This window comes from Carassius gibelio, chromosome B8, assembly GCF_023724105.1.
Source record: "Carassius gibelio isolate Cgi1373 ecotype wild population from Czech Republic chromosome B8, carGib1.2-hapl.c, whole genome shotgun sequence".
Classification (NCBI taxonomy): Eukaryota; Metazoa; Chordata; class Actinopteri; order Cypriniformes; family Cyprinidae; genus Carassius; species Carassius gibelio.
The window spans coordinates 29667778-29694269 of NC_068403.1; the positions used below are offsets into that span (position 1 = coordinate 29667778).

The 26492-nt window shown below is 38.6% G+C and overlaps 2 protein-coding genes across 2 annotated transcripts in view; one reads left to right on the forward strand and one right to left on the reverse strand.

The window, feature by feature from the left end:
* Window positions 1–26492, forward strand: part of cacna2d3a (calcium channel, voltage-dependent, alpha 2/delta subunit 3a) — a 164227-nt gene that overhangs the window by 128801 nt on the left and 8934 nt on the right. The window contains exons 27-31 of the mRNA XM_052562888.1: window positions 21863–21924; window positions 23119–23163; window positions 23285–23347; window positions 23580–23650; window positions 25667–25742. Of these exons, the coding sequence (XP_052418848.1) occupies window positions 21863–21924; window positions 23119–23163; window positions 23285–23347; window positions 23580–23650; window positions 25667–25742 (317 nt within the window). The remainder of the gene's footprint in view (window positions 1–21862; window positions 21925–23118; window positions 23164–23284; window positions 23348–23579; window positions 23651–25666; window positions 25743–26492) is intronic.
* Window positions 892–19283, reverse strand: LOC127963178 (leucine-rich repeat and transmembrane domain-containing protein 1). Its single transcript, XM_052562942.1, is given in 4 exon segments — window positions 892–2640; window positions 2642–3078; window positions 4201–4794; window positions 18966–19283. Coding segments are annotated over 4 exon segments (1080 nt in total). The 5' UTR covers window positions 18973–19283; the 3' UTR covers window positions 892–2598.

Below are 26492 nucleotides of genomic sequence, written 5' to 3' on the forward strand. Positions count from 1 at the left end.
ACACACACACACACGCACACACACACACACACACATAAACACACACATACCCTCATGCACAAATGATTCATGTTATAACTGACAGAGAAATGAAGTAGAACAGACAGATTTTCATCTACTGCGTATGATTCATTGTTTTGCTGGAGTGTACATACACACAACTAAAATCAAGATCTATACAGTATTTCATGTTGTTTATTTTATATATTTTAAATTCCTTTACATCTTTTATTTTTATGCTTTAATGCTAGTCACTAGTGAACATATATTTAACAAATATTTATTTTTATACAAACACATACACATATACAAGAGATATATGACAAACTGAGCTTTCTAGCTCAATGAGTGTTGGTTGATTTGATTTGAAAATAATATATATAATAATATATATAATAATAATATAATAATAAATATATATATATTATAATGTTGATACACTGCTTCAGATGTGATAGTGCTCAGTTTCTCAAGCGCATTGCAGCACACACTAATGCAGCCTGACATACTGATGACAAGTCTCTCTTGTGTAACCGGGGCATGTGTGTCCTTGGTGTGTTTTAAAGGCTAGTTTACAGGATTTCTTCCTGTAATAACAACTTGAATATGATTTGTGCTTGATGACAGCCATAGCATTACACTGAAATAAAAATTACATTGTTCCAGTGTGTAAGAATGTGCTACTTTTCCCTGTATAAAAAAAAAAAAAAAAAAAAAAATATGTATATATATATATATATATATATGTAATTTTTTTAATGCACTTCTAGTGTGGCCGATGTATTTTTAATAATATTAATAGTCAGTGTACTTTTTAAAACACTTTTATCTTAAAGACTGCTTGATGATCATTACAGAAAGAAAGAAAGAAAGAAAGATTTAGCACTGTCATTTAAAATAATTTGAGTTTTTTTGCATGTATTGCATGTTGTACTTCACAGGACATGTAAACATTACCATTGTACAATATATTACTTGGTTGGGTGCTCTGATGTTACATAACGTACATAGATCATTTCTGACAGATAAACCCTTCATATGCATGTTTACATAATCTCTCATAATCTCCATCATAAGACATCTGTATCACTATTTCCTTCTTGTCGTCTCATTTCTGTAGAGCTCCAAATCTCTTAATCCACTGTTTGTCTCTGTACACAATCAGATTCGGTATATTCACATGGATGCTTATATAACGGAGCACACTGATAACGATCTGTCTGATGTAATTATGGAGTGATAGAAATAGTCCTTTCGTCATAATTTATCATATTTTTATCTTAAATTATGCAATAGACTGTAAATAAAAACCTTTTAAAAGGAATAGTTTGTCAGAATGTAAAAATTGCTTGTTAATGGCTGTGTGTAAATTCTGTGTGATTGTGTAATTTCTGTGTCACGAGCGGAAGCACAATAATTGTATTAGCATTAGGCAGTCACACAACTGAGGAAACAGGTAACACAGGATGGACTGAAACACTTACGCTGATATGTTCACTTAAATCTCTGGCCTAACTAAAGCTCAATGGGAATTAATGTTGCTTTATCCATAGAGCTGCAATAGTGTAAACAGCAGGAGGGAAGTCCCACCTCAGTTTTTAGTCTTAGAATATGAAAAGTTATAATAGATACCAGAGACTATACGAGGGACAAGAGACAGACCACATATAGAAAAATGAATACCACTCAGTATGTTCAGTTGATTTAAGGGTACACCTGAAACATGAAATCTAGTCACGCTGCACATAATTTAAAGATTTTTGTTGTTGATGATGGCCATTTGCAGTACAAATCAGGAACTTTGTGCCTCAACTACAAAATCATTCTCCTCCCCATTCTTTCCAATGATTTCACAAAGATTTGCATAGTACTGAGAACAAAATAATAATTATAATAAAATAATGTAAAAAAATAACAACAACAAAAAAAAAAAATATGGATGAGATAGTGTGGCAAATAAGTTTAAAATCTGTAGCAGGCCATAAAATGTGAGCTGGCTACAATTTGGTGGCATTGTGTTGGACAATTAAGGGGATAATTCACTGCTAGAAAAAATAGCTTTTAATAAAACTTGGCTGTTTATGAATTAGGTAGGCATTGTTTTTGTGTTTACCACTACATGACTGAAGAAAACAGAGAAAAGGGCTATGACATTCCCTTTTTTCCGAAAGGTAGGGATACTTCAGCACCCATAGTGCATTAGCCGTAGATAACATGGAGAAAGAGTACACATTGCTAATTTACATATACTACTAATACAAAACTGGTTGAAAACTCTACAAACATGTCCTATAAAACAAGAATGTCTCTTTGTTTTGACTGGCAAAGAGCCAACTGTCTTGCCTAATTGAAGCTATAATAATAATAATAATAATAATAATAGTTTTGGAGTTTTGCGTCTTTCCCGTTTTAGGTAGGAGCTGTATCTGCATAATTAGAAACAATAGCTGCCCTAGGGGCATTGCCAGTATGTCTGCCAAGGATACTGACTTGCCTTGAAAGTAACTTTGTAGATACACAACAGTATGTAGATAATCTTGAGTGTAACCCTGATGTGTATTTGTGCTTCGTGTGCATCATGTGATGCTGATTTTCGCGTCACTCCAGAGGCTCCTTGTCCTCTTCTCTTTCAATGTTTTTCCTGCTCCTCTCCTGAACCCGCCTCTTTCGCTTTCTTCTTCAGCTCCCTTTGATACTTGGCATTAATTGCTGCGTACGCACATCCATAGACAGCTGCTGCCAACATCATCAAACACACAATTCCACAAACCACTCCTGTGATGACCACTGTGGCTATGGCGCGTCTGTAGTTCACAGGTCGGGCTCTCTGCTTGGGCTCACACTCAGGGAGTATCGCTTCTCCTTGGGGGCTGAAATCACTCCCAGATGGTGATCTGGGGCTTGGATGGAGCTGCCCACTGATCATGCGATGCTTGTTGTCCATGTAATGGATGTTAGCAAACAGGTAGCTGTAGCTGGTGATCATGCAGGAGTGGAAAAGCTCGTAGGGAATGTGCCGGAGGTCCCGCTCCAGCATGAGATGAGGCTGGACACATGTGACACTGTCGACCACTCCACCTAAGAACAAGAGAAAATGATGAATCTGAAATGGCTAACAGATGGAGGCCATCTACATTATATATTGTTTCTTACATTGTGTTTCATCGTTCTAAAACTGCTTTTAACCCCGAGCAGAGGAAAATGTAATTTCCTAGTGCCATTCTTTACCTGGGGAATGTAAAGTCTGAAATGCCAGCTTAAGAATGCCCAGGATTAATTTTTAATACCCTTGGAAAAGATTTTCCTCAATTAGTTTACCCAGGGTTTAAAATGGCACAGGGTTAACAAATGTAAAAGCCTTTATGTAAAGCTTAGGGCTGGTAACCAGAAAATAGCTTCTTTTTTTTTTTCTTAATCTCTTCGTGGAGCAAGCCATGAACTTTCAAATCTAAACAAAACAGTGTAGGTTTGTGTCATAAGATTATATTGACGGTAGGTCAAAGTCATGGAAATAAATTCCACCATCCTAGTGATGAGGCAATAAACACTGATTGTGTGATGTTTTTTTTTTTTTGGCAGAATCTGTGCATTAAACAATATACTATATATAACATTTTTGTTAGAGGGGCGTTGAAAATGAACCATGTTCGGCAAAAAATTAAATAAATAGAAAATAAATAAATAAATGAAGTAAAATAAATAAAATAAAATAAACAGCGGGTCACCCCATGCTCCAACTTTTCAAATAAACTCACAGCAGCAGTTCAAGCGAGACATGCAAGACTGATGCAAAAACATGTTCCATGATCTGCCAACTGGAGGGAAAATCCATGGAGCTCTAACAGGTGTGCCCCAAATCTGGAGTCTGCTCCCAGTTGTCAGCTGCCTTAAAACTGTTTGTCAGCTGTTCAGCCAATCCAATTGTGAGAAACACAATTAACTCATTCACACCTACCTAGAAAAGGATGGCACTGGTAGAGGGCAAGACTGGACACTCATGCTAAACTTTTAGCTTTTGATAATAATATATAATAATAACAATATAAATATATTTCAGTGGAATTTTCAAAATTATGAAACTTAATTACTTTAATTCTTAATTTTTAAGATGTTTTTAAGTTATTAATTATTGATTGATTCATTCATTCATTTATTAAACACTTTATTGTGGATTCAACCATTGTTTTTTTGTTTTTTTACCTTTGAAGACAAATGTCTCCAACCATAGTTTGAGTCCTATCAGATGACAGTCACATCTCCAGGGATTGCCCTTCAGCTGCAGAATTTTAAGATTGTCAAGAGCCTCCAGATGTATACGGTCCAGCTTCGTTAGCCGATTGTAATGGAGTGACAGATGTGTCAGAAAGTGGAAACTATCAGCAAAAGCTGCTGGTAGACCACCTATGGTGTTAAAGGACAAGTCCAATATGGTTAGATTTCTTACTGAAACCAGAAGGCGTCTATCAACTTCCCGAATAGAGTTATTGGCCAAGCTGAGGACCTTTAAGCTTCTAAGTCCCAAAAGGGCACTAGGGGAAAGCGTTGTGATTGAATTGTTTGCTAGGTCCAGAATTTGAAGTTGTGGTGTCTCTCGAAAAGACATGGAGCCCAAGCCTCGCAGACGATTATTTTGAAGGTACAGCTCCAGGGTGTCTTGATGAAGTTTACGTGGAATATCATATAATCCTCGTCCTCGGCAGTCCACCACTTTGGCATGAGTGTCACACGAGCACTCCTTGGGGCAAGAGGAGACTGTCTGGAGTAATAACAGGCTGGATAATACAAAGACCACACCTGGTGAAGAGACAGAAGAAAATAGGAAATTACCATTGGATTCATTTGGCCTTGATTTCATTCTTTTCTGTTTCTTGGACAAACAGTACATTAATTATCATGACACAAGCATCAGACAAACATCAGCATCAGAACCAGTCACTTATAATTCAGATGAAAACACAAGTGAACACCGGTGTCTGCTACCTATTGTTCTTTATCCCCTTTGTGGTCAAAGATCGGCGACGGCCCCAGATTATTGTTGTTTCCCTTTAACAGCACGTTAAACATCACTCTCTTACTTGATCTGGAGAAACTGTCCAGTTGAAAGTTGAAAGATTCTAGCTTCGATATTTGACCTCTGTTTTGATAAAACATTGTTGCAGTGACAGTAATTTAGTAATTTATGCCAGGAGTGCAAAATAATAACTATGTACATTATGAGTCATTTTTAGAATAGAAATTCACCAAGCATTCATATTCAGTCATGTCTGCAGTGGTTTATTTTTGTTCACATAGATTCACTGAACAGCTTCAATAAGGGTTTATAGTCCAACGTTGCATATACATAAAGATATATGGATATATTTACTCATGTTTACTTCATATTTCTTCAGACAGAATCATAATTTCTATAAATTTTCCACTGATTTATGCGATCTAATGATAATGATCCGCTCCCAGCGCTGTCTCTGTGTGTTAAGTCTTCCGTGTGCGCGCTGTGTGTATAACAATATTAAAAATGTACATCTGAAACGCTAATTTGTGGAGCGATATAAAAGGCTATAAATAGCATATTTTTACAACAGTAAATTGCCAAATTCCACATGAGATTGCAAAAGGAAGTTATTACAAACACTTGATCGGGGGTATAAGTGAATCTTGAGTAAAAGTGTACTAATAATTTCATAAATTGTCTTATGTAGCTTGATGCTAACGTTAGCTCTAATGCAGCTACATTTCAGGTGTGGTTCTTCTTCATAATGCATTTTGTCATAATAATTCACGTAAGGTCATAAGAAAATGTTTTGTTGTATTTTTATAGAAAGGCTTTTGATAATAGTTTGGTAAATGTATACTGTGATTGAATCAATGTGGCTTGTAAATCTTGTAATGCCAGAATAATGGCTAATAATGGCTAAATAACATTATTTTTTTTTTAAAATAAAATAAAAAAAATAGAATAATGCTAAAAGAATAATGAGGATAATGTCTCATATCTGGCAGAAGTGAGAAAAGCTAGAAGATGGCGGCGCGTCCACACGCAGCGGCTTCTCTCTGTCCCGACAGAACGGTGTTTTGTGTTTTTTGTCTTGTGAGTCGCAGTGTTTTTGCACGTTGTCGTCGCGTCTACCTGTCTGTAAGCGCAAATACAGTCGCGAGTTTCTGCTCGATGTCAGCAGAACCGCATTTTTACAGTTAAACTCCGCGCAAGTGGAATAGCTGCGGGATCTCGATCTGCTACGGAGGCCTTCACCATCATCGACCCCCACTACTGCATCTCGCCCGCAGCGGAGGCGCCACAAGCGGCGTGAGAGGAAGCAGAAGAGGGGGAAGCGCGGAGGTATCCGGGCTAGGCTAACGGCTAACCCACACAAGCCATCTGTCCCCACCATCGTACTGGCTAACGTACGCTCGTTGGACAATAAACTGGACTACATTCGTTTACTACGCTCAACTCAGAGGACTGTAAGAGACTGTTGTGTTTTTGTGTTCACGGAAACATGGCTCAGCAACAGCGTTCCAGATGGCGCTATTCAGCTCGACCAGCTGATGTGCTATCGAGCGGACAGAGCTCTCGTCGCGGGAGGAAAAACCCGCGGCGGCGGGCTTTGTGTTTACATCAATGACGCGTGGTGCCGCGATACTGTTGTGATCAGCAAACACTGCTCAACCCTGGTGGAGTTTATGATTATTAAGTGCCGGCCGTTCTATCTGCCGAGGGAATATACTGCTATACTGCTCATTTCAGTGTACATTCCCCCATTCAACATCACCAGCAACAGGAATGACGCACTTAATGAACTGTACCAACACATCAGTGAGCAGCAGACAGCACACCCGGATGCTTTTCTCATCATAGCTGGGGATTTCAACCATGCTGACCTTAAGAGTGTGTTTCCAAAATTACACCAGCACATCAACTTTCCAACACGAGGTAATAACATTTTGGACTTTGTTTACACCACACAGAGAGGAGCTTACAAAGCCCTCCCCCTCCCCCACCTCGGAGCCTCCGATCACATCACTGTTATGCTAATGCCTGCATACAGACCGCTCATTAAAGTCGCCAAACCAGTTCACAAACAGATTAAAGTGTGGCCAGAAGGATCATCAGAGATTCTTCAAGACTGCTTCAACTCAACTGACTGGGACATGTTTAAGCAGGCTGCCACATGCAATAACACCACTGACCTCCAGGAGTACTCAGAGACTGTCACTGCCTACATCAATAAGTGTATTGATGATGTAACGATCACAAAAACTATCACTGTCCGGGACAACCAGAAGCCATGGATGACGGGGGAGGTCTACAGACTCCTGAAGACACGGAATGCTGCCTTCAGAGCTGGAGATGAGGTGGGCCTGAGAACAGCCAGGGCCAACCTGTCCCGCGGCATCAGAGAGGCTAAGAGACAGCACTCCAGGAGGATAGCTCATCAATTCAGTGACAGCAGAGACACTAGGAGCCTGTGGCAGGGGATACAGACCATTACGGACTACAAGCCCCCACCACGGTCCTGTGACAACAACATCTCTCTGCTGAACGAGCTGAACACCTTCTTCGCTCGCTTTGAGCAACAAAACAGCACCACTGCACAGAAGACTCCACCTCCTCCCGGCGACCAGGTGATGACACTGACCTCAGACAGCGTGAGGAGATCCTTCAGCAGGATCAATGCACGCAAAGCTCCGGGTCCTGACAACATCCCTGGGCATGTACTGAAAGACTGTGCAGCAGAACTCACTGATGTCTTCACAGACATTTTTAACATCTCACTGAGACAGGCTGTTGTTCCCACATGCTTTAAAACTACCACTATCATCCCAGTCCCGAAGAAGCCATCTCCATCCTGCTTCAATGACTACCGTCCTGTTGCACTTACCCCCATCCTCATGAAGTGCTTTGAACGGCTAGTCATGCACCACATCAAGTCTGTCCTCCCCCCCTCCCTGGACCCCTTCCAGTTTGCATATCGGTCCAACCGGTCGACTGATGATGCCATCTCCACTGCCGTCCACTCAGCACTCACCCATCTGGAAAAAAAGGACTCTTATGTCAGAATGCTGTTCATAGACTTCAGTTCAGCATTCAACACAATCATCCCTCAGCAGCTCATCTACAAGCTGAGTCAGCTGGGGCTCAACACTTCGCTGTGCAACTGGCTGTTGGACTTTCTGACTGGAAGACCTCAGGCAGTACGGGTCGGCAGCAACACATCCAGCACCATCACACTGAACACTGGGGCCCCCCAAGGATGTGTGCTGAGCCCCCTCCTCTTCACTCTGCTGACCCATGACTGCACACCGTCACACAGCTCCAACCTCTTCATTAAGTTTGCGGATGACACGACGGTTGTGGGTCTCATTAGCAACAAAGATGAGACAAACTACAGGAGTGAGGTGAGCCGCCTGGCTGGGTGGTGCAGTGACAACAATCTCTCTCTGAACGTGGAGAAGACGAAGGAGATTGTTGTAGACTTCAGGAGAGTACACACTCAGCACGTTCCTCTGACCATCAACGGTGCGACTGTGGAGAGAGTGAGCAGCACCAAGTTCCTGGGTGTGCACATCACAGAGGACCTCTCCTGGACTGAAAATACCGCAGCACTGGCCAAGGAATCACAACAGCGTCTCTACTTCCTCCGCAAACTGAGGAGAGCCAGAGCCCCACCCCCCATCATGTACACATTCTACAGAGGCACCATCGAGAGCATCCTGTCGAGCTGCATCACTGTGTGGTATGGCGCCTGCAACGCGTCCTGCCGAAAGACTCTACAACACATAGTGAGAGCAGCTGAGAAGATCATTGGTGTCTCTCTACCCTCCCTCCAGGACATTTATGGAACACGTCTCACCCGCAAAGCCCTCTGCATCACAGGTGATCCCACCCACCCATCACACAGCTTCTTCAGCCTGCTGCCATCAGGGAGGAGACTGCGGAGTCTCCAGGCCAGGACCAGCAGACTGAAGGACAGCTTCATCCACCAGGCTGTCAGGAAGCTGAACTCTCTCCCGAACCTGCCCCCCCTCCCCTCTTCTTCCCCAGGCACCACTGAACTATGAACCCCCCCCCCCCCCCCCCCCCACTAATTATATGATGACATGCACGAGTCACTTGTGCAGCATTGGTCTGCTCACTCACTGCTCACTACCTCATTCGGCATGGAACTACCTCATCAGTCAGTTAAATAACTGCTCTTGGTCACTTGTCACTTGTCACTTTAATCAGACTTAATTTTTAATAAGTGATTTTTTTGCACTAAAAAATCTTTTAACTGCACTGTTGTTCACTTCATTGATTTGCACTATATCTGTCATTTACCTTGCGCTGCTTTATTTAACTTTATTTTTAACTTTTATTTTTATTATATGTCTTTTTTTATAATTCCCTTATTGTATAATTGTATCTACATTTTATATTTGATCTAGTTATTTTTTTTTAGGCTTTAATGTTAATGTTATCTGTATGCACCGGGGTCTGAGAGTAACGCAATTTTGATTCTCTGTATGTATGTACTGTACATGTGGAAATTGACAATAAAGCAGACTTGAAAGTCTCATCGAGTGACAACAATAGAATCTTGAATGAGGCAGTCTGTCAGTCCAGACAAGAGATAATCGCTCACAGCACAGCTTTCAGGGGTCATAAATCAATTTTATCAGCCTTTTTTTAGCCTTCTATAAAAAAAACCCAACATGATCTTGTTTCAGTGTTTCAATTGTTTCATAAAATTCACAGTTTGTGAGATTATGTTCTGAAATATCAAAATGAAGTATTAGTAGACTTGTGGCTTTAGCTTCATTATGTTCCTGAAATCATATCCTACATCAAATTATTTTTAATATAATCTTATTTAATAATACACAAGATTTGTGGCCGTGCAGGACATTACAGGAAAATGTGTTCTGTTGCAAAAAGGGAAACAGTGTTAGTCCTGTGGCAAAGATGGCCACTTTGCAGCAGTTAACCATAACAAAACAGGACTTAAAATAAACAAGTGACAAGTAAATCAATGCACAACAAAGTGTCAGTGGACATCATGGGAGAAGATGTTGATCCTGAAAGGTGTTTGTTCAGCCAGAGGACACAAATGATGCTGAAATGTCAATACTGGTGGATGGGATGCCAGTGATCATGCTAATAGACTCGGGTGCAAGTTGTAGCATAGTCAGTTCTAATGTGTTCCAAAGCACTGCAAAACAACGGTCATACACAGTTAAAGAGCACATCCAAACAGCTTAATGCTTATGGATCAGATACATCACTGGCTGTGGAAGGATATTTCACTGCCAACATTAGTCCAGTTGCAGTGAATAAGAGTTTCAAAGTGGACATTTTGGTTGTAGATGGTGCACAGACATCTGTGTTGGGATGCCAAACTGCAACTACTCTTGGAATTTTATACATTGGTGCTCTGTCAAATATATCAATGCAGTACTTTATGACGACACTTCTACATGTGCAACCTCATTACAACAGGAATACAAGGCATGTTTTGAAGGTTTGGGAAAGCTAAAAGACTACGATCTACAATTTCATGTCTACAGAAGATGATGTTCCTGTTGCACAGCCGACATGCAGACTGCCGTTCGGTGTTAGGAAATTAGTTGAGGAGAAACTGCAGCAGCTTGAACAATTGGATGTCATTGACCTACTCCATGGATATCACCTCTCGTGGTAGTGCATTAGAAAGGTGGAGACATCAGGATTTGTGTGGTTCTGTGTAGAGTAAATGAAGATATAAAAGAATCATGTTTGGCATTTTTTCTGCTCCTGAAATGTGAGTCCACAACATCTCGAATAACATGTGGTATTTGGAAAGACTGTGCAGGAGCATTATGCACGCTTGCATCAAGTGCTGAAACGCTTGCAGGAGAAACAGCTGACACTAAACAAGGATAAATGTGCCTTCAGGATGATGGAGATGGAATTCATGGTACATGTCCTTTCAAAGAATGGAGTCGAGGCAGTGCAAAATACTTGACATCCAAAGAATGTCACTGAGGTGAGGAGCTTTTTTTTTTTTGCTTGGTAAATTACTGTGGTCGAATCATTTCTAGCCTGGCTACTATCTCAGAAACTTTGAGGTGTCTCACTAGCCCAACGTATACATGGTCATTGGAGAAGGAACAAGAGGCTGCATTCAAGGCATTGAATATGGCACTGGCAAGTTCCCAAATGATGGCTTACTACAGCCAGGAGGTAGAAACACAGGTGATCACAGATGCCAGTCCATTAGGGCTTGGAGTGATCTTGACCCAAGCACAAGCTGATTGTGCATACAAGCCAGTCTACTATGCCACCCGTGCTTTTTGAAGGATGTGGAAAGGCAGTATTCTCAGACCGAAAGAGAAGCGGTGGCCATAGTGTGGGCCTGTCAGAAGTTATATGTGTTCTTGTACGGTAGAGTATTTTCAATGATAACCGACCACAAACCGTAGGTGGCAATTTATTCACTAAGACGCCTGCCAGGATTGAATGTTGGGCTTTAAGGCTACAGCCCTACAAATTCAAAGTGATTTAAAACCGGGCCCACAGAATGCAGTCAATTCACTTTCTCACTGTGAATCCCCCACCAGTTGCAGCTGTCCCGAAAGATATGACACCTTGTGAATTAGAGGATCAGCAGCGGATGAAACTCAGCACAGTTTGAGGAAATGTATGCAGCAGAGTTGTTGGAGCTTGTGTAGTCTAGATTACATGCGCATCAAAGATGAACTGTCATGCATTGGCCACTTGATTTAAGGGAAAATTGCATCATTATTCCTCAAGCAGCCAGATACTGAACTCTGCTGTTGGCCCACGAGGGTATCAGGGTATTGTAAAAACCATACAGCGCCTCAGTAGAAAGGTATGGTGGCCAGGAATTGATAAAGATGCAGAGCAACTGGTTATTTCCTGCGCTGCATGGGAAATAAATGGAGCATCTCCCAGACCTGTTCCTGTCACATGTACTGAACTGCCACAAACACCATGGCAAATTGTTGCCATCGATGCATGTGGGACGTTTCCTTCAGGTGAGCATTTGCTGGTCGTAACGGACGACTACTCAAGATGGATGGAGGTGAGTGTGCTTCACCGCATCACTGCTAGCAACATCAACAAGTGTTTGATTCACGGATTTCAAGAGACAATTGTTTCCGACAACGCCACACAGTTTATGGGGTGAAATTCAAGGAATTCTTGGTGCTCAATGCAATTCAGCATAGACGCATCACACCATACAAGCCTCAAGCAGGCAACTGTGTTCTGCTAAAACAACTGAAACAGAACAAGTTGACCACAGCATTCGAGTCTTAGTGGTACTGTGTTGTGGAGAGGAAAGGTCCATCTGTCTTTCTGGAAAAAAAAATTGTGTAAAGTGCATGAGACATACTACTTCGGTCAAGAGATAGGTTGCACCACAAATTCAGAGTGCTGACATGGATGATGCTTAGATCGGTCCAGACCATGTCTCCAAAGAACCGTCTGGAATGATTTCCAGTAGACTTGAAGGATGTAAGCAGTGTTCAAACGGGTTCTCATCACCGTGTCATGTATCATGAAATGTAGTTTGCATTTTCAGATGGTGCTGAGGCTTTTTAAGTGGGTTTAATTTCCCCTGGCAATGTATGGCTCACAGGTGACTACAGGACCTCAAATATGTTTTGCTTCTAATCCAATTGACCTATTGGTAAGCCCTGCCCCCTTAGAATATGTTGTTTTTTCAGACAAACAAAAGAACCTGCTCACTGTCTTACATTAATAGCTGTCAGTATGAAAACCTTGTCCCATGTTATGTAATACAATAAACACGCTAGCTGAGCAAGCAACTGAAACAATATTTATAAGGACCTTCTCAAATCAGAAACTGGGTGGACAGAACAATCCGTGCAGCAGTAAACAAATACTCTGTTGCTTGCAACGCTGGTCTTCTGTCGGGAAACATAAGCGAGTACAAAGCATCATGCAATGCTCTCTGATGCACAGAAAGAGTCGCCAAACACCGATACAGGGATCGAATATAGTAACATTTCCAGCTAAATGGCTCCAGACACATGTGGCAAGGACTAAGAACCATCGGTGCCTTTGGAAATAAATCTTCTGCAGAGGTGAGAGCAGATCCGTCGCTGGCTGACAAGCTAAACACTTTCTACGGCCGATTTGAAAGCACGTAAGGAAGCAGCAGTCAGAGCAGCGATAATCATGTGATCAATGTGTTGGAGGATAAGGTTTGGAAGGCTCTTAAGCGAGTGAACGTCAGGTAAGCAGCTGGACCTGATTCTAGCCGTATTCTGTGGTCCTGTGCTGATCAGCTCGCTGTTTTGTTTACATCTATTTCTATTCTCTAGCTACATCTGTGATTCTCACCTCCTTCAAAAAATCAGTCATCATCCCTGTGCCAAAGAACAATAAACCCTCTTGTCTGAATGACTATCGTCCAGTTGCCCTCACATCAATAGTCATGAAGACTTCAAGGGATTGGTTAAAAACTACATCTGCTCCTCCATCCCTGATACTTTGGACCCTCTTCAGTTTGCTCTCCCCAACAGATTCACTGATGATGCCATCTCTCATGTCCTGCACTTTTCCCTCAAGCACATTGAGAGCAATAACAGGAACTATGTAAGGCTGTTATTTATCGACTATAGCTCAGCTTTCAATACTATAGTCCCCATGAAGCTAGCTTCCAAACTCATGGACCTCTGCCTGAATTCTTCACTCTGCAAATGGATTCTTGATTTCCTCACTGGCAGACCTCAAGTGGTAAAAGTAGGCCAGCACACCTCCAACTCCATCACCCTAAATGTAGGAGACCCACAGGGCTGTGTCTTGAGTCCCCTGCTCTACTCTCTCTACACACATGACTGCGTGTCTTTGCACATCTCCACATCTATAATCAAATTTGCTGATGATACTGTGGTTCTGGGCCTCATTCACAACAATAATGAGACCGCATACTTGGGGGAGGTACTACTTGTGGACTTCAGGAAGAGACAGCAGCAGCCCTATACTCTTATGATCAGCGGGACCCCTGTGGAGAGGGTGAGCAGCTTCAAGTACCTTGGTGTAAACATCTCAGAGGACCTGACTTGGACTACCCACATTCAAACACAGGTTAATAAAGCCTGGCAAAGACTGTACCATCTGCGACAGCTGAGGAAATTCAGGGTCCCACCAGCAATCCTGAAAACTTTCTATTCAGAGGCCTTAGAAAGTGTATTAATTCAGTGTATATCTGTGTGGTAAACGCTGCAAAAGTAGAGCTGTTAAAATCATCAAGGACACCATCCACTCCAGTAACCATCTTTTCACTCTGCTCCCATCTGGTAAGTGTTTCCGTAGCCTGATGGCTAAAACCGAGAGACTTAGGAGGGTTTTTCCACCCAGGCCATCAGGCTCCTAAACTCAAAACCAGCCTCTTAACGTCTCCATGTAATATTCACTTTATCAGAAGATATTCATCATTCACTACTGCACATTGAAAGTGTCAAGCTCTTTGGACAATTGCCTCCTGTACATTCCTGTGTATCTTAATATTTAAGACTAGAGTATAATTCACATATGCACATTGCCTCTTGTACATCCCTGGGTATCTTAATATTTAAAAATACAGTGTACTTTTATCAACATTATTTTCCATTTTTTATTTAATTCTACAGTATAAATCTTTTTTTTTATTCTTATATTTATATTGTTTACTCTTATTTCATTCTTTCATAGCTATATTAATGTAATATATATATATATATATATATATATTATTTTTTTTTTTTATTCTTTAATAATTGCACTGTCCATGGAGCGGACCTGACTCACATTTCACTGCTGGCTATATATATATAATTGTGTATGTGACGAATAAAAAATCTTGAATCTTAAATTCTATTGCCTATCCACTCGGGATACCTGGAATCAGTGTTATAAGTAGACAGAGGTGGGTAGTAACGAGTTACATTTACTTCGTTACATTTACTTGAGTAATTTTTCGGGGTAACGAATACTTTTCGGAGTATATTTAAAGATGGGTACTTTATACTCTTACTTGAGTACATTTTTTGGGAAAAATCTGTACTTTTACTTCGTTACTGTGGGCGACGCCCCTCTCGTTACTTTATCTTAATGCAATAAATGCTTCAGTTTATTCCAAACGCGCCGTCTACTTTTCTCTGGACAATGAGCGATGCCCATTCGCGAATGATTCATTCTTTTGAGTCAACTCTGTTCAAAGGCTTGATCAAACCAATTGGCAAACGAGTGAATTGGTTCATGAATCAGTTTGATTGAGTCGTTCAGTTCCCTGCTGCACGCGCTGAGCGTCTGAAGCGGTTCACTCAGAGTTGTAACTTTTAAGATTATCAGCAGCGTTGAAAACGGGGCTATGGAACTGCACTGAATTGAAAGCTAATCTGCAAAGGCTATTCTTTGCTTTCGATGGAGATCCTTATTAGATGAACGCGTGTGCTGTCTACTGTTTAACAGGTAATAACTTGGGCTACATTCGATTACAGTACACGATACCACTGTGACATTAGTTTGTTGTACGTGTGTGGCTTATAACAGGTTGAATGCAGCTTCCAAAAGACAAAGAATAGCCGATTAAGATTTTATTAATTTAATTACAATCACACCAGTGCGAGTATGTTCAGCAAGTCATATCATCAGCTGCTAAATTCAGATCTGTGATCGCTTGCTGGCACTGAGCCAGAGACAGACGCGTTTTTACAGCGCTGCGCATTAACCAATCACACACGGTTCTGTTGAGCTTTTGAATGCAATGGCCAATCAGAGGTGTTCCGATGAGTCATCGCTGAAATGCCGGTGCTTCCTACACTCGCTCACTTACTGAATACCTCTTTCTGCCGAATTCTCTCGTCAGAAACAACAAAGTGCAGATGTGTGTACGAATCTATAATTAAGATATTGATTTCACAGTGTTAACAGTTTCAGTGATTTTAATGGTAATTTCTGAGAGTGAATGAAATCTAGACTGTCAGTGAAAATTATGTTTAATAATGTAAATGTTATTTGCTCTCTTTCTGAACAATGAAAGATTAGTAGCAATATTTATATCACATTAACTTTCAATGTTAAATTCACATTTAAAATAAAGTCAGTCGTATTAAAAATATGTTATGGCATGACACCTATATTTGTTACTTAAATAAACAGACAGGGTTTTATAATAAATTACATAAATTGGATTAAAGGCTGATGAAATATATACATTTATACACACACACACATAACATACATTTTTTGTCTATATATCTATATAAAAAAAGGCTCCGTATATATGACCCAAAGTAACTAGTAACTAACTACTTGAGTAGATTTTTTATCCGATACTCTTTTACTCTTACTCAAGTAACTATTCAAGACTAGTACTTTTACTTTTACTTGAGTAAATATTTCTAGAATTACTTTTACTTTTACTTGAGTAAAGTTTTTGGGTACTCTACCCACCTCTGTAAGTAGACCAGGCATATTCTTTTTCCATTTTTTGTAGCATGAACCCCATCGAACCGATGAAAGCTTTGTATCTTTTAATGTTTTTCTATGGTGCTGAAACCTAAAGATGTCTGAGCCCCGTGCAACTGGTATATGCTATATATGAAACTGCCAGTGGTGACAAGTTTTAATTGGGATTCAAACTGGCCAGTTTCTTGTGACATTTTAAAAAAAGAAATAAAAAGATAAAAATAAAACGCACATCGAACACATTATTTTTCATCGAAGGAGATGGAGAGCCTCTTCTGGGTTGCTTCTGATAGAAACACCAAGGACTGATAAGAGTGGCCACGATCAGCACCGGTGGCTGTGTCAGAAGCGTAATGTGCCTAACATATGTGCAGTGTAAATAAGCGGTTATACAAACATTAATGGTTAGGAAAGCCCTAGATACTTGAGAGGGGCCATGTATAGGTGTTTTTTTGGAGGTACTGTAAGTGTACATCAAAAGTAAAATATCCTCATGCGAATGTAGAACTTTTTTGTGATATATTGGAGTTTTCGCAAAATTGGTGGGTTTACATTGGACTTATTTGCAATTTATGAATATTTCACTGAATCATCGACCAATTATTCATTAACATTAAACCATTCAAGAACAAAACACCACTCTGGTGTGGTCTTGGAGAATTAGAATTTAAATACTTAAATTTACATAAACTTAATTAAGAAATTATGCCATCTGATGAATCTACATACATACATTACAACTATTGTTTTATTTTTATTTTTTTAATGAAATTACCAATATACCAATTATATATATATATATATATATATATATATATATATATATATATATATATATATATATATATATATATATACATACATACATACAATGGTCATTTTATTAAAAGTCAAGTTTGGCTTGTAAATAATATATATTTAGTGTCTGAGGGTCTATAAAATAAATCTCTTGCTTTAAGGTGTTACATTTACAAAGTGATTTACTGGGCACTTACTGAAAGGCCAATCACGCTAGCAATTTAAAGCTAATTACTTTATTATGGTCACATAAATGTAATATTCACCCTTGTGGATTTTCCACAAAAAAAAAATATGTTTTTAAAGCCCCAACCATAGTCATAAAATCTCACTGTTTAATGAGAGCCAACAAGCATTAACATTTGTGCAGTGTTTGGAGTGAATTTGTTCACTGACCTGAAGGGCTGCTAAATAAAGGACACAAACGTCAGACTTGAGAACAGGGCCATACTGAATATGTGTGTGTGTGTGTGTTCACACATGAGGTGATGTTTTACCTTCAAATTGTATGTTTTCAAGTCACACACAAATTCAGATGAAATCACAATAGTAATCCTTAATAATTCTCATAGAATTTCAGTTTGGGTGAACTATTCTTTCGAACTAGTATTATGTTAATCCTCAAATTCTCTAGTACAATTTGATATATAAGAAATTTCAGAAAAAAAAAAAAAATACCATGGCTGATTAAATAGGAGGGTCACACTAAGTTTTCACATTTACAATATGCATGTGCTGTCTGACTTCTAATTTCTACTATACTGCAGATTATAATTTTATAATTTTTTATATTATGTATTTTGTCTCAAAATTTTTCTTAATTTTATTCATTTTTATTTTTTATTATTTTTTTATTTTGTAAAAAAAAAGTTTTTTGCCTTTTTAAATAATGGGATAGATATAAACACGTTTAGCAAATGCAAATAAAAAAAAAATAACAATAAAGCAAGCATGTTGAAAATTTGAACTTAAATAAAAGGGGAATAGATATAGGTCTTATCATATCGTGATTGTTAATGAAAGTTTGTGATTCTTCTGATGAGTAGCACACATGCATCTGATAATATCCTGTAGCAGTTTGGTTCTCACCAACTCTCTCTGTGAAAGCGCTGTGAGTTTAATGTGCATTTTGGAATATGATCTGTGCTATGTTCAATTTATTTACATCCACAGCCGCATAGTTGACAGCTTTTTTTGTGGACAGAAGTGTACAGCATTTTACCAATATTCTGCCTTAATAAAAGCTCAAAAGTGTTAAAATGTTTTACTTTAATTTGTAATTAAATAATTTAGAACAAATATTTTTATTGTAACTTGTAGTGTTAATTGGTTCTTGTAAAGAGTGTAAAACCCTTAAACGTAACTGTTATTTGTTTTTAGTATTCCAAATGTCATGTGACCATTAACCGACCAAGTGAACCATGAGCATGCAAAAGCTTCACTAACTCAAAATATTAACTTGAAATCTCATACTTAAATTTTTTTAAATCTAAGGGCTTCAGCTGACAAAAACCTTTGGTAACCTCTGTTTTATTCAGTTAATTATTTGGAGCTTTGCTGCACTTCAGTACGTAGAAACAAAACGAAAAAAAAAAAAAACCTCTCTAACACGCACAGAGTGTCTGAACAGTTTATCATGGCAGTGATTATGTTTGATGTTAGCTAGACCAGTAACACATAATACAAAAATGACATAACACAAACTCACCTGCCATGGTTTCTAGAGTGTTCCTCCTGTCAGTGTGTCCAGGGTTAGTCCAGCATGTCAGATCAGATTAAAGCTCACAATCCCAGTCATTAAAACGTGTGTTACTGGATGGCGGTCATTTTCTTCTTCTGTGCCTCTTTCTATCTCTCTTTCGTTCTCTGTAGATGTGCATACATGCAAATACCTTCATGTTTTGCTCTGTATCATCTTTACATCCATTGCCTCATACATACCCACACGCAATAAAAACACACTCTCATTGTCAAGAGCCACTCTGTCTCTCTCTCTCTCTCTCTCTCTCTCTCTCTCTCTCTCTCTCTCACTCACTCTCTCACACACACACTCATACACACACAGTGTTCTGTTGAACTGCTTTGACATCACAGAGTGTCCGCAGGCAGAGAACTGGCAGAGCATGCCCTTGCATTTCTATCATTTCCCTCACACACACACACACACACACATGCCTGAAGCTCCCTCACCAGCTCACGCGGTGTTGCTCACATGCACACTGCCTTCAGAAAGCACTGACCTCCTTTGCATTTCCAAATGTTAGGCTGTGTGCACTTTCCTTAACAAGCATTCACACTCTTTAGTGTTTTGGGTACGTTCATGTTCACTCACTGTTTAGACTGAAGAACAGACTACAGTTATTTACTATGATGTTAATTTAAGTCTGGAGTCATTTTCGCTGAATGCTCTGGTCCTAAAAATGTAGTGTCATTATGCTGAACGCTACATGTTGAGTTCTCCAACATGCTCATCACCACATGACGGTATCCCAGATATTCTTTAAGTAGGTTAACCAGGGATTCAACCACAAAAGACAATGCTGGTCCAGCAGATAACTAGAACCAAACAGACACCGGTCCGCATTAACCAGTTTGGACAAGCACAGAACATCACAGAAAGGCAAACTACAGCACTTCTCTTCTAAAAGATCTCAGGATTTTTCACATGAATTTTTTTTTTTCTCAGAAGAGACTTTCTTCTTATTACTTTCCTAAATTGAGTTAGCTGATAACTGGTCAGGTTTTTTTTCTTTTTTATTTGAACTGAACTTCTGTCATTGTGTCAGCGATGTCGTTTGTTGTCATGTTGCTCTGTATAGCCTGGTCTTAGCAGTGTTTCTAATCAGTTTTAGCTAAGGGTTCCTCATCTTAGGATCCAGTCATAAACCAGTGCGCTCCCAGTGCTCTTCACTCACTTGGTGCTATGATTTTATTTTGTTTGTCTGTTTGTCATTCCTTAGCTTTTTTAATGTTATCCAATGCTAAAAGCAAAGCTTTTTAGGCCTTTACTGATGTGCCATTTTAATGTTCTGTAAGTTGCAGTGAGAAGATTATTTGTAGTAGTCTCTCCCATTTTTACCAAACTGACTGTTCCATAACATTTCTGTCCCATTTGTATTATATTATCTGTCAGTTTCTGGCAACATTCAGAAATCTACACTTGATAGGACTGATGTGAGCTCCCATTTATTTTTAGATATTACTCTGTAGGCAGATCTGAGATCATTTGTGCTATTAGTGTAACATTGACATTTGCATTAGTTGTGCAAGTGGAAATTGGTGTGTGTGTGTGTGTGTGTGTGCACATTTTCATGCGACTGTTCTGACCTTGTGGTGAATCTGTCTTATATTCGTATTTTGAACGGGATGATTGCCCATTTTACAACAGATGCACCACTTGCTTATTTAGTTATTTCTAATGGTACCTGAGGTCCAGTTACAGTGTTGGTAAGAGTTTTACATAAAAAGAAGTCATAATTTTGAAATGTTTATTTGAAAGGGTATTTTTTACCCCTTTTTTGATCCTCTAGTTTGAATAAAATTTTCAGAACAGAAATCGTGCTGAACTGAAGTGATTTACAGCAAATGATTTAAAAGGAGTGTTCTTTTGCCAAACATTTTGATTTTGCGAAATAATGCCTGATGACAAGTCATTACATATCAAAATGACCAGGATTTAGAATAAACATAGTTGTGTTCCTTTTACTAAAAGTGTAAACAACTATAAATAAAACTAAACTAATTTAACTGAAAGTATATATATTTTTTTTTTTGCAAAGCTTGCTTTCATCTCTGTAAATCTCTATAAATAGCTGTGCCCTATGATAAGCCACTTAGTTGGCCAGTTCCCAAAATATTAAAATCCTTTGGAAAGTATGCAGAGACAATGTTCTTGTACAACTGAGAACTTCTCCCTGGTCTTTGCATGACAAGTTTATAGCTGGTCAAATGGATCTGTGCTGATAACTTCTCTAGTTTCGAAAGTCATTACCCTATTCACACACTTATTTATTTACTTTTCTAATTCTCATGTACAGAGAAACATAGTATAACTTGCAACTTATAAGTTATCCATTGGTAGGCTGATTTAAAGTGGCACTAGCTCTTAAAACATGGCTCTGTTTGCGTGGCCCACCAGGCTCAGCTGTTGTCTAGAGAAAGCTATCTGTTGACATTCCCATTCATCTCAGCGGCATCTGCCAAGGCTGGCACAGGACCCGCGGAAGTACGCTATTAGAAATCACTTTCTAATCTTAGTTCTGGATTCAGCTGTTTTAAAGTCAGTGATCTTTCATAAAATGCTTACTACAGTACATATAGTAATTACTGCAACATAGCAGCAACCATAAAATCATTTGTATTGATAGCAAATAATAATCCCTCCATCAAGCAGTGCAATTCTTCAGCGATATTGACCGGACTCAGCAGTGAGGCGTTAATACTGATGTACTGAAGTTAGGTGTGTTTATAGAGTATTTTACAACGTGGTTCAACCAATCATAACCAAGAAAGGAACTCTCCATTTATCAATTGAATTTTGTTTGAGCAAAAGAGAATCAAAGGTTCACTGACATCCTTCTATGATTTGTTTTGATATTTCATCAGCTGTGGGTATTCAGATGAAACTAGAGTTCTTCCAGAGGAAGTTCTGGACTGCCAGCAGACAGGTAATCAAAACACACACACACACACACACACACACTCACACACGCACACACACGCACACACACACACACACACACACGTGAATGCATAAAATGTGAGCATATTTTAATTTTTTACAATAATGTTACAACCCAACTCACCGAGTTACAACTAACCCGAGTAGTGGGGTAAGTAGGTCCAGGAGAAGTAAACGGGGATATCACCCTACAGTTCTGCCCAAGTTGTCAGTGTTTCATTTTGTGTTTGTTTAGATGAATGTTTTGTGTGATTCAGCTTCACCAGGAAGTTTTAAATTTCATTAAAGAAAATCTATATTTTCTTTATTGCCTACTGGCTTTTTAAGAGACATTACCCAGAACCATCACCATAATGTTACAGTCTATCAAATTTTCAAGTATTGATGTGCTTGCACTCATTGCACTTAAGTTTTGTTATGTCTGGTAAAACCCCAAAACTGCATCTCATGATAAGAACTTCATATTAGCAGTTCTGTAGCTGAAGCATGGTTGGGTCAAGCAGAATGACAATGATCAAAACATACAACCAAGTCAACCTCATAATGGTTGTTAAAAAAAAAAAATAATAAGTTTTGGAATGGCCAAGTTAAAGACCAAGCTCAACTGAAATTTGAAGTTCATGCTTGAAAGCCTATAAATGTCACTGAGCTGAAGCAGTTCTGTGAGAAGGAGTGGGCTAAAACCCACCACAGTGCTGCTGGACACTCATCAAGAATGACCTATCCTCACTGCATGGACATTAGAACCCTGAGCATGGTAAAACAATGTGCTTGTCACTCTTTGAACAGCCACAATATTTTTATTTAGATTCTTATCATCCACAGGATAATAAAGTGGATACAAGTACAGTCACAGTCATTTATTTGAAATGTACAGATACAGTATACCCATTCTTCCAAGGCCAAACAATTGCTTTGGGTGAGGCACAGACCCAAAACGGGTTACATCTTCATTAGTCGTAATTCTCAGTGGGGTTGCTAGTTAATCAGCATCCTAATGGTGATGTACAAGGTTAACCATGTTTTAGTTTTTAATGCAGGGGAGTGAGAAGAGGAGGTCAAGAACTAAATAAAGCATTTGGTTGCAGTTACTGCAGCTAATGGATGAATGTGGATAATATGTATTTTATCATGATATTGTTTGCTGCCTCTAATAGTCTTCTTATTTTGCATCTGATAGTGTGCAGCACTTGACGGGAAGTGTTCCATCAGCTGTGACAATGATGTGAGTGTATACATTTACTCTTTTTACTCTTTCACTATTTGCAGTACACAAATTTTTTTTTTTTTTTTTTTTTTTTTTATTTACCACCTGTACCACTTTTCTGTTGCCCCACCCAATGCAGGAAATCAGCTGTTACCTCATTGACAACAATGGATTCATTATTGTGGCCGAGGATCTGTCTTTGGTGAGGGACGATTATCTGAAGTATTATCCAGTTCAACTACTTACCTGACTATTCATAAATACTTAATAAATATATAATCAATACATGATTTTCATTCAGTAAGCTTCATTCACTTCACTTTCACTAAGATATGCATGTGTGCGTGTGGATAAAATGAATAAAATATACTTTGCTAGATTTTTATTTTTAGTATCATAGTTGATCTCAGTTGAAGCCTGTACTTCTCTTTCAGACTGGTGTGTTCTTTGGAGAGGCTGAGGGAGCTGTGATGAACAAACTTGTCTCAATGGGTTCTTTTAAGAGGTATGTCAATGCTGAATGAGACTAAATACATTAGATTGTTTCTCTTGAGGATGAACAGATTACAAATTTGTCAATTGGTGTGTTAAAACAAGTTGGAGGAAGAGAAAATGCATCATTATAGAAAGACATAATGAGCAAAAATATATCCCATACTGTACTTATTGAATATTAAATAGTGACCCTTGACCACTTATCTAATCTCAGTCACTTGAGCTGTAAATGAGATTGTAAATATGATTTATACTATTCCCTAGTACATATAGCTGTCCAGGTTAATATAAATATAAATTAATAAAATATTTTTTATTCAGTTTAAACCACAGTTTTAGTGACATTTAAGTATTCAAATGCACATTAATAAATAAGACATCAACAAGTTATCTTTTAAAATCATGTATATATTTTTTTATAAAGTACATAATCATATATGTATTGACCGTTAAATATTTTTGTCATTTGCATTTGTCACAAATTGTCACACATTGGCTCATGCTTGTAGCTTTTTGAAATATATTAACTAATGGTCTGTTAAGCATCATATACTGTAATTTTAGTTCAAGTTTTATTAATGAAAGTCCTTATAAAATGTTACCACAGATTCAAAAACTTTTATACGATTCAATACCATGAATCCTGCAAACTGACAATCTCTGGTTTCTATTATTTCCTGACAGTATTATTTGTTCATTCATTAATTTACTGTGAATAAAATTATGATGGAATTGATTTAAAACAAGGATATTCTCAACCCAGGCTCATTGGAAATATCTGGCTGTGGTGACATTTCTGCAAAAGTATATTATGATGCTTCTTACATGTTTTTTACGTTTTAGACTCAAAAATAAAGGTAGAGCATTGTGTGATTTGGGGCTTCGTTCTGCAGGGCAAACATTCAGAATTAGTGAATGCTGTTTAAGCTCAGGACATATATTTATTCATATAAGATTTCTGAAAACAGCTTCTTTGGATTTCAATATCATTTGGATTGCTCAAGAGAAAAGAGAGAAAGATGAAGATGATGATGATGTTGATGATGAATTTTCTCTCATATGTACTCATGGATGTGAAATGAGTCTTCTGCATACATCACTGGTTGAGGTACAGAAAGAGCTGCAAGCAATGACTATAATTATCTTCATCTAATTAAATGTGATGGAAGAGAAGGCCAGCTCAGGGCCTTACACACAAACACACACGACTCCCTCTCATTGCTGTGATGTAAAAAAAGAAGAAAATAACTCATGAGTATTTAATAATCTTTGATCTCAGTCAGAGTTAAACCTCTTTTTTGGCTCATTTTATCAGTGAAAGAAAACATGCTTAATAATTCTGCACAACTGAATAGCGTTTTTTCAATAGTGTGTGTATGTGTGTGTGTGTGTGTGTGTGCGTGTGCGTGTGTGTGTGTGTGTGTGTGTGTGTGTGTGTGTGTGTGTGTGTGTGTGTGTGTGTGTGTTGTGTGTGTGTGTGTGTGTGTGTGTGTGTGTAATGCCTGAATGAGTTTTTCACTTCCAGCCTTCATGGACAATTATATATCACTTATAAATGTTTAATACAAAATCAATAGTTGTTACTAGTATGTAATTATAAATCATTATATCAACGTGCCTAATAATTATGTATGCACAGGTTTATGTGTTCATATGGTATAATATATCGGTGAAACTTTAGGGAAGGATTCTAGCTATTAACTAGGTGCTTATTATGTGTATTGCTAGCATATTGGTTGTTTATTAGTACTTATAAAGCCCATATTAATGCCTTTTTGTGCATGACAATATTTTAGATCCCTTAATCCTGCTGAAAAATGTCTAATCTTAACATTTACCTTACAACCTATTAATAAGTAGTACATTTTATGAGGCAAATGTCATTGTTGGTCATTTACATTTTCATCTGCCACAGTATTATTACTCTTTTTTCTATTATTACAAAATAATAATCCTGGATAAAATGCATTGCTAAAAATACTAGCAGAATGAACAATGTGATTTTTTTTATTATTTTTTTATTCAGGGTGAATCTGTATGACTATCGGGCAATCTGTAGGGTGTATGCGCAGACCAGTGATACAGCACACACACTTTTGCACGTGAGTACCATACATAGCCATTACATCTGTGATGTTTCTCATTCTAGTTTCTTCTGATCCACTATTTTTCTGTGGTTTCTTCAGTATTTCTGCAAAAGCAGAACACTAAAACATCATTTCTTATTATGCCCGCTCTTTGAAGTCCTTGATACATACTGTACATCCTCATAGTATCAGTAGATTGTCAGTTCTCAATGGACATGTTTGAGACATGTTTCTCAGTTCTGTGTAGGAACTTGTGAACACTTATAACCGTTAAAAGACTATTGACTTGAAAGAGAACTCCTAGTTTATAGTTTATCAGTGCACTAGTTTATGCAAGAACTACTGCTTCTTGATCACTGTTATATTTCTAATAACTATTTTATTTGTTATAATTTCTGCTATTCAGCCAGAAAAAAAAAAAAACATTTTATGAAAACGCAAGGTGTTGAGAGACTTGTGACTATTTGATTAATTCTGCTGTGATGTGGAGGAGGTTCTACTGCTGTAGACAGGGACGGGGAACGTGGCTCATGAATGCCTCTAAATTCTAAAGAAGGCTAGCAAGAAGAAAGAATTGTCACTCTCTAATATCACCGAAAAGACAGTTGTGCACTGACACATCAGACTCAAGGCTTATACGTCCTGTGCAGCCCTTCCAAGCTCATCAACACAGGATTGACCATGTAACTCCTCTGCCCAGGGGTCCTGTGAGGTCCTGCAGAAAGAATTCCTCAGACACGCATCATAGGACTAGATCTCCTGGCA